General features: G+C 56.7%; 1 protein-coding gene across 3 annotated transcripts in view; it reads left to right on the top strand.

Moving 5' to 3' along the window:
• The window catches only part of SEMA4D (sema domain, immunoglobulin domain (Ig), transmembrane domain (TM) and short cytoplasmic domain, (semaphorin) 4D), a 73,392-nt gene extending 68,209 nt beyond the window's left edge, over positions 1–5,183 (top strand). For all 3 annotated transcript variants that reach the window (XM_012726544.1, XM_012726545.1, XM_012726546.1), the window contains 4 exons: positions 297–412; positions 1,827–1,999; positions 2,082–2,125; positions 2,912–5,183. In XM_012726544.1, the coding sequence (XP_012581998.1) occupies positions 297–412; positions 1,827–1,999; positions 2,082–2,125; positions 2,912–3,849 (1,271 nt within the window). In that variant the 3' untranslated portion in view covers positions 3,850–5,183. The remainder of the gene's footprint in view (positions 1–296; positions 413–1,826; positions 2,000–2,081; positions 2,126–2,911) is intronic.
• Positions 5,184–12,336: the final 7,153 nt, after the last annotated feature.

The following is a 12,336-nucleotide window of genomic DNA, read 5'->3' on the forward strand; positions in this document are numbered from 1 at the left end:
GTGCTTTAACCCGCTGCGCCACCAGGGAGGGCCTGTGAGAATGGTTTTGGTATTAACAGTGGAATGTTATTTATTTATTAAAAAAGAATTTGTAATGACCCATGTCATTTAGGCTTCCAGATGTTTATTTTGCCAAGGACCATGCCTTTTCTTTTTCTAAGGCAAAGGTGTCACCTCTTCTATCTTGCTGAGGAGGAGCGCTGAGAAGGGGGACCACTGACCGCTGTGACCAGCAGTGCCAGCACTGTCCCCACCTTCAGGCACATCGCTGACCTGTGTGTGCTTTGCCCTTGCAGACCGGGGTGCCCTGCACAAGGCCATCAGCCTGGACAGTGACAGCCACATCATTGAAGAGACACAGCTCTTCCAGGACTTGGAGCCTGTCCAGACTCTGTTGCTCTCCTCCAAGAAGGCAGGTGACCGGGCTTGGAGGTGTGGCCTGTGGCGAGCACCAGCTGGGGAGCACCTCTTCTCCGGGTGGCCCAGAAGAGCCACCTGATGGCTCTCATACAGTTATTCTCTGAGTGGTTGAGTGTGCGGTTTGGGCTGAACAAAAGCAACCTGGGAGCTGCACCTCCTCTGAAGAGTTGGCAGGACTTCCCCGAGCTTGCTGGGCCAGCTGGCCCAGCTGTGGGAGGCACACCGCCTGGTGGGGACGCCTTCTTGTGCCTAAACTTGGCAAGGCTGAGACCCCATCAGCAGGCGTGCTGTTGACACAGTGGGGAAGTGAGTGGTCGGGGGAGAGAGCCCCACCTCTGAGCAGCGAGTATCACGTCCTTGAGGTGTTTTCTCCTGCGTCAGGGTCCCAGACTTCTACAAGGCAGAGAGCAGGTGAGTCGTGGCCGGGCGAGGAGCTGTGACTAGCCCACGAAGCCGCCCTACTGGACACTGCGCTTTGCAGGTGCTGTCGCGGCAGAGGGGTCTCCCTTTCTCTACTGAGGGCTTGTGACCTGGGGCCTGTGCATCACAGGCCAGGAGCTGTGGAGGGATAGCAGGGCCTGAGCTCCAGCTGACCCTGAGCACGTCCCCTGAGGATAAAGACCATGTCTCCTCTGAATCTGAAATACTAAGTTCTTTGGGAACTTGGGAAGCTGCTGGTGTTAACCAAAAGGTCATTGTAGGACTTTGAGGTGGGAGGGAGGCGCCCAGGCAGAGCAGAGTAGTTGCTGAGTTCCCACCAGTGATCCAGAGTCCACTGATGCGACTCTGGGGACCTGGGTCAGTGAAGAAAGGGGTCAGCCTACCAGCCTGCCGGACCAGCCTGCTTTGCTCTGCTTCTGAGTGTGCCTGCGTGTTCCTTCCTGTGCACGATGGTCAGTGAATGTCCGTGATAAGCACTGTGTCTACTGCCCCTCTCATCCTTCAGCGTCACCCTCACAGCAGCCCCTGCTGGGTTTGGGCCCCAATGGTAACTGCAGTCTGCACCCCTGTGCCCTCCGTTCAGCCGGGACACTGGGCTCTGGGGCTGTGCCCTCCAGCCTCTGGGTGCAGTGAGGGCCAGGGCATAAGGGCCAGTGGTCTGCCTCCACAGGGAGCCGTCTGGGAATACCTATCCCCAAAGAAGAGCAGGGAGGGAGGTGCTCTGGTGGTCGAGGAGACAGGAAGGAGGGGCTGCGAGCAGGCCTGGTGCGCGAGTCGGTGTGCAGATTTCCATGCACTGCCTCTTTTCACGGTGCTCTTGATTCTGGTTTATCTGGGTCTGACCAGCCTTGCTCCTGTTCCAAGCGAGGAGGCTTTTCCTCCGCCAGGTAGCAAGGAAGATGCTTTGTCACCTTGCTGCTGTGACTGCCCCAGGCCCACCTTTCACATCTGTTCCACACTCACAGGGCAGAAGGTTCATCTACGCTGGCTCCAATTCAGGCGTGGTCCAGGCGCCTGTGGCCTTCTGTGGAAAGCATGGGACCTGCCAGGACTGTGTGCTGGCCCGTGACCCCTACTGCGCCTGGAGCCTCGCCACAGCCTCCTGCGTCACCCTGCATGAAACTGACAGCCCCACCAGGTACCCACGGGGTCTCGCTACATGCACACGCCGCCCCACAAGGGAGAGACTGTGCGCGACCTGTGTGCCCTTTGTCTTGCAGAGCTTTGGTCCAGCAGATGAGCGGGGATGTGTCTGCCTGCCCTGGTAAGTGGCTCCTTCTCCCTCTGCTGCCTGTGGGGCAGCAGGGTCAAGTAACCATCTCACGATGCTTTGGTGTAGGGGCCAAAAGCAGAAGTATTTTGCTTTCCTTTCTCAGAGCAGGGGTCAAGTATCTGTGCCAGACCCATGGTCTTTCTGCACCCTTTTCTTACAGAGAAGAATGTGTGGATCACGTAGAGTGTGTGTCACTGGGAAGCCCTCTGCTCAAAACTGTCACATGCACCCTCCAGCTGCATCTCTCTTTGCTTAGCATGGGGCTCGTTCCACATGAACAGGGTGGGGTGTGGGGGTCAAGGGGCTCAGGGACAGTCACTTCTCTTTCCCCTCTACCTGTGGGAAAATTAGAGTGTCCCCACTGTGGGCAGACGCACCCTTAGACTTGCGCTCCATCCCTGACCCAGTAGCTGCATCAGTTAAAGCAGGCTTAGGACTGAGGGGGACGCCTGCCATGCTTGTCTCAGTGCCGCCCCCAGTTGCACCCTCAACCCCTGTAGCCCACGAGTTTCTCCCAGGGTACCAAGGAGACAGACAGGTTTTCTGCTGCTCAGAGATGCCTCTGGTTCCCTCCGGTTCCCCACGCACTGCCACCCGGGGCTCATCTTTGCTTTTCAGTCACGCATGTCTTCATTTCCTTACTTGTTCTGGAAGATTCCATGTTGCTCCAGGGGGTGGAACCTCTTGTGTCTTCTTGTGCGTATTGACCTAGTTTTAAAGGAAGTGAGATGACAAGTGGGGTTGTTCACACTGTGCACATTTATTTTGATGTTCCAGATAAAGTTAAAGAGACTTACCGGCAGCATTTTTTCAAGCACGGTGGCACGGCAGAACTCAAATGCTCCCAAAAGTCCAACCTGGCACGGGTGCTGTGGAAGTTCCAGGATGGTGTGCTCACTTTTGAAAGCCCCAAGTACAGCCTGGTGGGAAGCAAGAACTTGCTTATCTTCAACCTGTCAGAGGGGGACAGTGGGGTGTACCAGTGTCTGTCAGAGGAGAAGGTCAGGAACAAGACGGTCTTGCAGCTGGTGGCCAAGCACGTTCTGGAGGTCAAGGTGGTCTCGAGGACCCCAGCGCTCTCCACGTCTCCAGCCACCCAGACCGAAAACAGTAGGCTCATCCCCAGTCAGTCAGCAGGGACCACCCAGGGCACCCCTCCCCAGACGCCTGCTGCGCGGGCCCCCACGCACCAGCCGGGGCTGGGTGCCGCTGCCCTGCCCTCCAGCCCCACACCCACCAGCACGTCCTGTGAGCCCCAGATCGTCATCAACACGGTCACCCAGTTGCACTCGGAGAAGACGCTGTACCTCAAGTCTAGTGACAAATACCTCCTCGTGTTCCTCTTCCTCCTCTTCTTCTCCCTCTGCCTGTGCCTCTTCTCCTACAACTGCTACAAGGGCTACCTGCCGGCACAGTGCTTAAAATTCCGCTCTGCCGTGCTGCTGGGCAAGAAGAAGCCCACATCCGACTTCTCGGACTGCGAGCAGAGTGTGAAGGAGACCCTGGTGGAGCAGGGCAGCTTCTCACAGCAGAATGGAGGGCAGCCCAAGCCAGCCCTGGACACGGGCTACGAGACAGAACAGGATACCATGGCCAGCAGAGCGCCCACTGACAGGGAGGACTCTCAGAGACTTGATGACCTGCCGGTCAAGGACAGGCCATTCGATGTCAAGTGTGAGCTGAAGTTTGCCGACTCTGACGCGGATGGGGACTGAGAGCCCCGTCCACGGATAGGTCTTGTGTCCACAGTCCCGTGACCTCGTCCAGTGCCGTGTAGGGTAGCCTGTTGTCAGCAAACCTCAGTCTTCTGTGTCTCTTCTCTTGGGTCGAGGTTGTGAGCTGGTATCTGTCTTTTTGGAAAACGGCGAGAATGCCCCCAGCCCCTGGCTGTTGAGCGCTGTCCAAGGTCCTGCAGGCAGTGAGGCCTGAGCCGGGGAGGGGCTGGCTGGACAGCAGCTGGTCGGAAGGCTTGTTCCCTGACTCTCCTTCCTAGCAGCCACTGAAAGATAATTGAATTCCAGATTGGAAATGACGTTTTAGTTTATCAGATTGGTAACTTATCGCCTGTTGTCAGGATGGGCACACACCTTTTTTTTTCTTTCACATGATTGTTTTAGGATTTGGCTTTAATTATGTTGGTCTGTTTGTTTGTTAGTCGTTGTTTTTTAAAATTACTGAAGCAGATGGTTTAATATTTAAAAGATGGACATCTTCTAGGTTTTGTTTATATTAGTGTCAGATATGACTTACGTTGCTTCAGATTCTCAGGGATAAACTTACTTTTGCTAAATACATTCTTTTTTGCTTATAGAAATGTAGACAAAACCATCTCTTGACCTTTTTTTTTTTTTTTAGTTTTATTCTTTGAGGGAAACTTCATTTTCAGAGAGATGTCCTTTCTGTACTTTTTTCTTGGCTTTGACTCTTGAAAAGGAGAAGGCAGTGGGGTTCTGTCTATGGCAGTGGGGCGGAGCGAGGGAGAGAAACTGGGCATCCCGGCGGGGCCGGGCTGCGTGAGTCGGACAGCAGCTCACACACAGCCTGATGTCCCGATCAGGAGAGCGCCCATGCCGCAGCCTGGATGTCACCCAGCGGACCCCGGTCACCCAGCCTCGCCTTGTCCTATGGCTTCCACCTCACGCTGCCTGCCCAGGCTTCCCACTTGGCCAGCCTTTGCTGTCCACCACTGGAAAACAACTAGCCAGAGCCTCAACTCAAGCCTGTGCCCTAGCACCCGCCAAGGCCACACCGCTGACCTGCTCGCAGCCCTGGAGCAGGGGCTGCGAAGGGGGTTTCACAGTACTGACTCATTTCTGCCTCCGCTTTCCAAACCCCAGAAGAGGAGCCTGTTGTCTGTGGCAAGGAGCAGTGAACTGGAATTTTGTGTGCCCGTATGGACAGTCTCATCCTCCAGCATGATAGGATTCGACCGTTTTGGTGTAAACATTTGTGTTTTATAAGATTTACTTTGTTTTTATTTTTCTACTTGGAATTGTATACATTTGAAAAGTAAACTAAATAAATGAGACCCTTATATCCTTGACGTGGCACTTGGTTCTGCCGGGGCTTTGGACCTTGCTCTGACAGGTGACAGGTGGGGCTGGAGTGGTCAGGCAGGGCTGGGGTCAGGCAGGGCTGGGCCTCAGTGGAGCTGGAGCCGGGGCAGCCAGGGGCTCTTTTCTTGGCCATGTTCCCCTTCTTGGCATGTGTGTGTTCCTGTCGACCTCTCCTCAGTGCCTCTTTCTTTCTGTCCTCTGTCTCCAGCCTCTGCTCCTATGCCCTTCCCTCCTCTGGGGTCCTCCTCCCTGTCCTGTCTGGGCCCCGGCTCATCTCCCCGAAGCCCTTGGCCAACCTCGGGCTTGGGGCCTGACAGCAGCCCACGGGTCGCCTTCCTGCCGCCCTTGCTCAGCGACCAGGCACAACATGTGCGTGCCCTGGGGACCTTCCACCTCTTCTGCCAGGCTACAGGTGAGTGGGGCACCTGTCTGGGGGTGGAGCATCCTTCACATGCATGCCCCCCTAACTGTGTCCCTCAGCCAAGCTCACCTGCAGTGAAACTAAATCGCCTGGAGCTGTTCCTCTGGCTAGCAGGAGGTCCACATATTAATGGTTCTTGGCCACAGGGTGGGCTTTGTCATAGTGCTCATCCCAGGAGCTCTGCAGGTGCGCACCAGCAGGTGGGCATGGCTGTGCTGGCTGTGGAGGCCCGGAGCCGCTGCTGCATAGGATGACACCTGCTGCGCTAACACTGGGTTTGATGTGTGGCATTTGGAGATTTGGAAACTTAACTTCAGAGGCTCCGGAGAAGCGATGACTTGCTTAGTGATGTTTAAATGCAGAAGATGCCGAGTCCTGCGAGTGACCTCAGACCAGGTCCGTGTTGGATGAGGTTCCGTGGGATGTCAACAAGCTGCTTGGCCGCACGTCCCTGGTGTCAGCCTGTGCATCTGAGGAGCTGGTAGCTACAGAGCAACCCAGCAGGTCAGACTGGGTGACTCCCACTCCCGCAAGGGGCGAATGAACTAACTGGGAGAAAAACAAGCCCAGTTTTCCTCCCTCTTAGAATTTAAATAAGAGGGAGGAGCAGCCCAGGGCTCTGCTGCCCCCCCGTTGCATGGGCCCGCGGGCTCCCAAGCAGCCCGCTGACTGGGAACCAACTTGTGTGACTGCTGGGGCCCAGCGCAGGCCACGCTGGGCAGAGGCGCCTGCGAGCAGGGTGTGTGGAGAAACACCCGCAGGGGCATGTCTGTTCTGTGCTGGGGTACGGGCCTGGTGGCCCCTGCAGGCACACTGGCAAATACCCAAGGGTGCCTGCTGTCAACGCAGGTATTTCCATTCAGGAATTCTGTGGTACATCGGAGGTGATGGCAGGGTGGCAGCAGAGGGATGTGAGGTTCTCCCCATCATGACTGAGGCAGGGCTGTCACAGAACCTGCCTCTAGCACGCTGCTCCATGCGCCTGGACCTGCAGCCCTCGAGGCTGCAAGTCTCCTGGGCTCCGGGAGGCTCAGTCTGAGCAGCTGGAACCCTCTTCTGTGTGCATCCCCAGAAGGGTTTGTCCCCTAGGGACTGTCCCTTCTCCCACTGTGGCTTAGTTCCCCAGGAAAGACTTGTCTTGGTGTAAGGAGCATGACACACCCCGTGCCATGAAATGCCAGACCGGGGGCCTGCCCAGCTCTGCATGTGCCCCGGCCAGCTCAGGCTGCAAATGCAAACTTCACACACAGGCACACACCTGCCTTCATACACACTACTAACATGCGTACACATAACAAAAGAGGCTTCACATATGCAAGCACAGCATGCACACAGCAGGCACTACACACACACGTCACACCACACACCATGTAAGCTGCAACACGCCACATACACACCTCGTGTGTGGCGTGAGCACACAATGTGTGCTGTGCAGACCACATGCACGCCACACCTCACATAGCACGCGGTGCTCACACCCACATAGTAACCACATAACCACAGCACTTGCCACACGCCCTGTGTGCCATGCCCAGCACACACACCACGCTGGTGCACAGGCCTCAGAGCAGAGACTGTTTCACAGTGTGGGCAAGTGCATGAGCACTGGGCTGCAGCAGAGAGGACTCCCCAGCTCTCCCCACCCCCACGCAGTCCGGCCTTCCCAGTACCCTCTCCAGGCTCCAGGAGCATGCATTCTCTGCCCCTCCGCAGCAAATGCCCAAGGTGGCCCTCAGGGGTCCCACTGAGGGCTCTTGAGCACCCAGCCCCAGTCTGCATGCAGGCGCCAGCCCTTCTGGGGCAGCCTGCCACGTCAGAGCACGTCCCTTTGGCCCTCCGCGCGACCCTGCGCACAGCCTTGAAGCCTGTCCACCGCAGCGCCCTGGCCCTGGCACCCCAGTGCATGTCCAAATCCAGGTGGTGGTGGTGCTCTTTCCCTAAATCACCAGCCACCACTGTACCCTGGGCAGTGAGGGTGTGATAAGTGGAGTGTGTCCAAAATAGCAGCTTCTCGGGCCCAGCCTCCATAAGGTGCTAAACGACAGGACAGGTGTTTTGTTAAGCTGCAACTTGGTAGAAGTGTCAGTTCCTCTTTCTGGCTGAAGGTACCTCTCTTTCCTGTGGGCCCCACAAGGTCTTAGCCCATAGGTCTCGGTAGAGCTGGGCTTGCAAAACCACGTTGTGCTCGGTCCGGGGCCGCGACCTGGTTGCTATTTAATGGTGGCCATGGCTTCAGAGCCCCATGACTCCGGGGCTTCTCAGCTCCCAGCTCCCCTTCCTTTCCTCGCCCCCGTGGTATGTGTGCCTGTACACGTGTGCGCCTGTACATGTGTGCACCTGCACGTGCCCGTGTGTGCATGTGTCTGCATGTGGGTGTGTGCACACACGTGTGTGCCTGTGTGGGGAGGAAGATCATGGGTTCTGGAGTGGCTCTCCCGACTGTCCTCCGTTCAGAAAGGATGTTGTGCATCATGGGGAGTTAGGAAATGCAGACAAGAGAGAAAAGCGTCTGCTATGCAGAAGTCAGTCAGCGTGTTTCCTTGGCTCACTGTCTCACACCCATGCTTCTGGGGTATAATTAGAACAGCGCAGAGGAAATGTGCACGTGACACGCTAGGTGTCTGTAAATACTCAAGGGAAGTGGTGGTGGGCAGGCGTGTGCATGTCATTTTGCCTGGTGGGCCCCGCCCCTGCCCGCTGGACTTTCATAAAACAGTGATTTCTTTATTTATGTAAAACAGAAGAGGGACAACCTCCCCACCCCACTTTAGATAATTTTGAATATTCAGCTTTTGAATGCCTTTCAGCTAAATTGATCCTTGGGGTCAGAGGGCGGCTGGGGCATTGGGAGGGCCAGTCTCTGGCCTCTGCAGTGACCACTGCAAGCGCTGGAGCAGTAGGCAGGGGTGGGGGCAGTGAACTGCAAGTTGGTCATTCTCCAGCAGACCAGAGACCTTCGCCACAGAGCCCTTGGGTTTCTGGAAATCTCCTGTGCAGAAGCGTCATCCATGGAAGAGCATGTCCCGCACATGGCCTCCATGGGTCATGTGTGCAGGGGTCTTCCTGCACCTGGCTGCAGAGTGCCTTTTGCCACTTGAGGGTTGAGGATTAGGATATTTTGGGGTGGTCATGCTTTAGTTAACCAAAGGGCACTAGCAGCTTTGGGATAGGATTGGGACTGCCCAAGGAGGAAAGCTGAGGATAGTGGGGCATTGGAGACCCCACAAAGCCCATTCCCCTCTTGGCCAAGTCCTCTTGATTGCTGGGCGATTGTGAGTTCTGGGCCTCACAGTGGCGCCTGGGCTGGAGCAGGGCAGCCTTGGCACACACGGTGTCTGGTTCTGGCGCCTGCGGCAGGTCGCAGAGCCGGGGCTCGAGCCTACCACACAAGTTAGTCTGAGTCAGCGGGGACCGTGTGTGCGGGGCAGCGTGGGGGAAGGCCTGCTGCATTGTTCTGCAGAGGGCAGTGGAGGGTAGCCTGAGTACTGCCTGGACCCATCACACCCCGCCCCTCCTGCTGACTCCCCATTTCCAGGAGAGGGACTTCGGCTTGTCCCCAAGTCAAATGAGCTCTGTCCCATGGGTCCCTATCTGAAGGGAAGGGGTGGGGTTAGAAACAGCACAGAAGGGAGATGGCTGGGACCGTGAGGTGGCCCCAAGGGCCAGAGCCTCCGCTGGAGAAGCAGGCCCTGTGGCTTAGGGGTTCGCCCAAAGGCCCCACCGCTGCCACCACTCGGGGCCCTGGCTGACTTCCTGTTTTAATTCTTGCTTTCCCTCCTTAATTTGCTCCGCATTCAGAATGAGTTGGATAATTTTATAAAAGAATAATGGAACGTAAGTACTTCAACATTTTTACTGCTTTCAGTTAGGTACACAGATGACGTGCACTGACGGGAACGTCCTTGAGTTCCTGTCCTCGCGCTGTGGGTCTTGGGGACCTTCGCTCTTGGGAGGGCCCAGCCCACGTGGCTTGGGTGGTGAGTCAGCCCAGCACGGACTGCCCTGCTTCTTCGAGGGGTTAATAGCGGGGACTTTCCAGAAGCTCCCGGGGCCTTTGACGTGCTCCTGCGTGGCTCTCAGCACATCATTGCCAGGCAGTGCCCGGGAGTAAGGGAGGACACTGGGCCGCTTTAGAACTGCTTCCAGGGCCTGCTTAAAGAAAGGTCTCGCCCTGACCGCAACCTCAGGAGAGTGGACTATAAAGCCTGTGTCCACCAGCACAGAAGGTGTGGCCGGCAGGGCGGGAGCCCGGTCAGCAGTCGCGGTGATGGAGCCGTGGTCTAAAGGGCAGGCAGTAGCACCAGGGCTGCCCAGAGAGCCAAGCACAGGCCATGCTCGTCCACGGTGCCACTGCCAGGGCCTCTGGGCGGGCTGCCCCTGGACATCCTGCAGTGTCCAAGGAAATGGACACATTTCTTTCTTTCGCATAGTGTTTTATTTTGATTGTAAAAGTGTTCATTGTAGTGAATTTGGAAACCTGATATGGGATGCCCACGGTGGCATAGCTGGAAGTGAGGGGAGCAGCAGTGGACTGCTGGGCCTGCTGAGCCCCCACCACTGGAACAGCAGGGAGAGGGGCCAGCACACGTCCTGGGGCTTGCAGATGTCCATCTCAGGCTCGGGCCACCTGCTGTCTAGTTGGATGGGACCTGCCCCGGGTCTGAACGGGAGCGCAGCAGAGCTGGGGGGACAGGGGCTTCAACCTGACCTCAGGGCTCTTTCACTGACTTGAAGAGAAGCTGAGTGACCATGTGCTCCTCTGGGCTTGTTTTTCCTAGGGAGGGGCTTACATTGGTACAGCTCTGGGCCCACGCAGTTGCAGGTGGCTTGCTGAAGCTGCTTGGGGCACTGGGCCAGAGTCCGTGTCTGACTCCTGACTATCCCCGCACTGGACTTCCAGGCCCACTGCCCTGGTGCCCTCTGCACCGACCTTGCCATGCTTCGGGCCCTTCGGGCCCTGGTCCACTCTCCTCTGAAGCCTTGTTTCTGTAAGATGGGCCCTCAGTGCCTTCTCATGCCCTGGTCCAGCCAGGAGCTCCTGTGGCACTGTCCCTGCCACGTGTCTGGGGACACAGTTATGCAGGTGTGCTTTTGGATGGGCTTGAATGGAACTGAGGAGTAGGAAGCCCCCAGACAGTGAAGGTCTGAGGCATTTGCCAACCCCCTTTCTGACAGGGGGGTCACAAGGACCACAGGAGCAAAATACCCAAGCCTGTGCCAGGGGAAGGGCTGGGGAGAGTAAAGCTACCTGCCCCCCCTCAGGCCCACTGGTACCCGAGTCCCTGATCTGGGAAGCCCCCTGCCCTGCCCCGCACTGGATGGTTATGTAGGCCTTGCTTTGGGGGTCACGGACAGGGGTGGAGATGATCTATGTGCTCCCAGGTCCTGCGGACATTCGTGTCATCTGGGACAAGAATGGACGTGAGCCAGAGACGTGTGTCCCGGTACAGACCCTCACGCTGCCCGACGGCAGGGCGCAGGTGCTCAGCTGGCTGCGCGACGCCATCCGAGAAAGCGCCGATTACCGCTGCTCCGTCCTCTCCTCCGCCGGGACGAAGGCCTCCACCGTGCGGGTCAGCGTCCTGAGACACGGTGAGCCCCAGGACTGCGCTGAGGGCGGTCTCCATGTGCTGTGGCCCAGTGGGCAGGGCCGGGAACCGCAGGAAGCGCAGCGTCTCGGCTTCAGTGAGCTGCTTTGTCTCCCCAGTGCGCGCAGCCTGCACACCACACGCACTATATACGTCATGGGTCAGGTCATTAGGGTGCTGGGCCAGCAGGCTGTGACCCCTTCTGCACTTGTGCTGTTCCCGGGTGGCCGCTGTGCTGGTGCCACGTGCGCATCTTTGCCTGTATCCCCACCTGGCACAGGTGTGAGCCTCACTAAGCCTCGGCCTGGAGTGATGTGCTGCCCTGTGCTGCCCTTCCTTGAGGTTGGAGGGGCTCTTTCTCCCTCACGGCTCAGGATGCGGCTTCCTTCCCGACTCTTCCTCAGGTCTGTGATGTGCCTGTCCAGCAGTCAGGAGTTCCTGCTCTGAGATCCTGTCTTCACGCAGACATTAGGCTCAGCTGGGTCTATCATTCAGGCTCAAAAACCTTCCTCTACAGCATCTGCAGGTGGGGCTCCCCTAGCCCCAATTCCTGTCTGTAGTCTGCTCTATTCCAGACATTCGTGTCCCAATTTTTTGAGCATTTTGTCATGTCAACTAGCAATCTTCGCAAGCTTGACTGGTCTGGTAACTGTGGAAGCTTTGCACTTTAGTTCTGAACACTCTTCTATTTACTTAACATCCTCCCTCCATTTCTCTCTGCTGGCACGGTTCTCCAAGATGTTGACCTACCTATAGCTGGGCTGGCCCTCTAACTGGCCATTTCCTTTGCCTGTCTGCCATCTAACTTGATCAGCTCCATCTTGCACAGCCTTGAGCTTCGCCTCGCAGTCATATTCATACCACCAGACCTAGTATTCTGTTTTTTCATGATTTGTTCTTGTTTCATGGATATAATACTACCTCTTCACTCTGAGAATATTGGAAATTTTTTTCACTGTTTCTTCTAGTTGCCTTTCCCCCGTTTCCTTCAAGTCTCATGACCCTTGGTCGTCCCTGTATATGTAAGATAGGGGCACAAGGACCCCTTCATTGAGGTGCTGTCAACCCAAGGCAGTTTGTGGACTAAGCAGAGTTGCCAGTACCCTCAATGGAAGTGTCACATGTCAGCCCCCCCCC

The sequence above is a fragment of the Condylura cristata genome, unplaced genomic scaffold (assembly GCF_000260355.1).
Source record: "Condylura cristata isolate star-nosed mole 26May11 unplaced genomic scaffold, ConCri1.0 scaffold00017, whole genome shotgun sequence".
In the NCBI taxonomy this organism is placed as follows: Eukaryota; Metazoa; Chordata; class Mammalia; order Eulipotyphla; family Talpidae; genus Condylura; species Condylura cristata.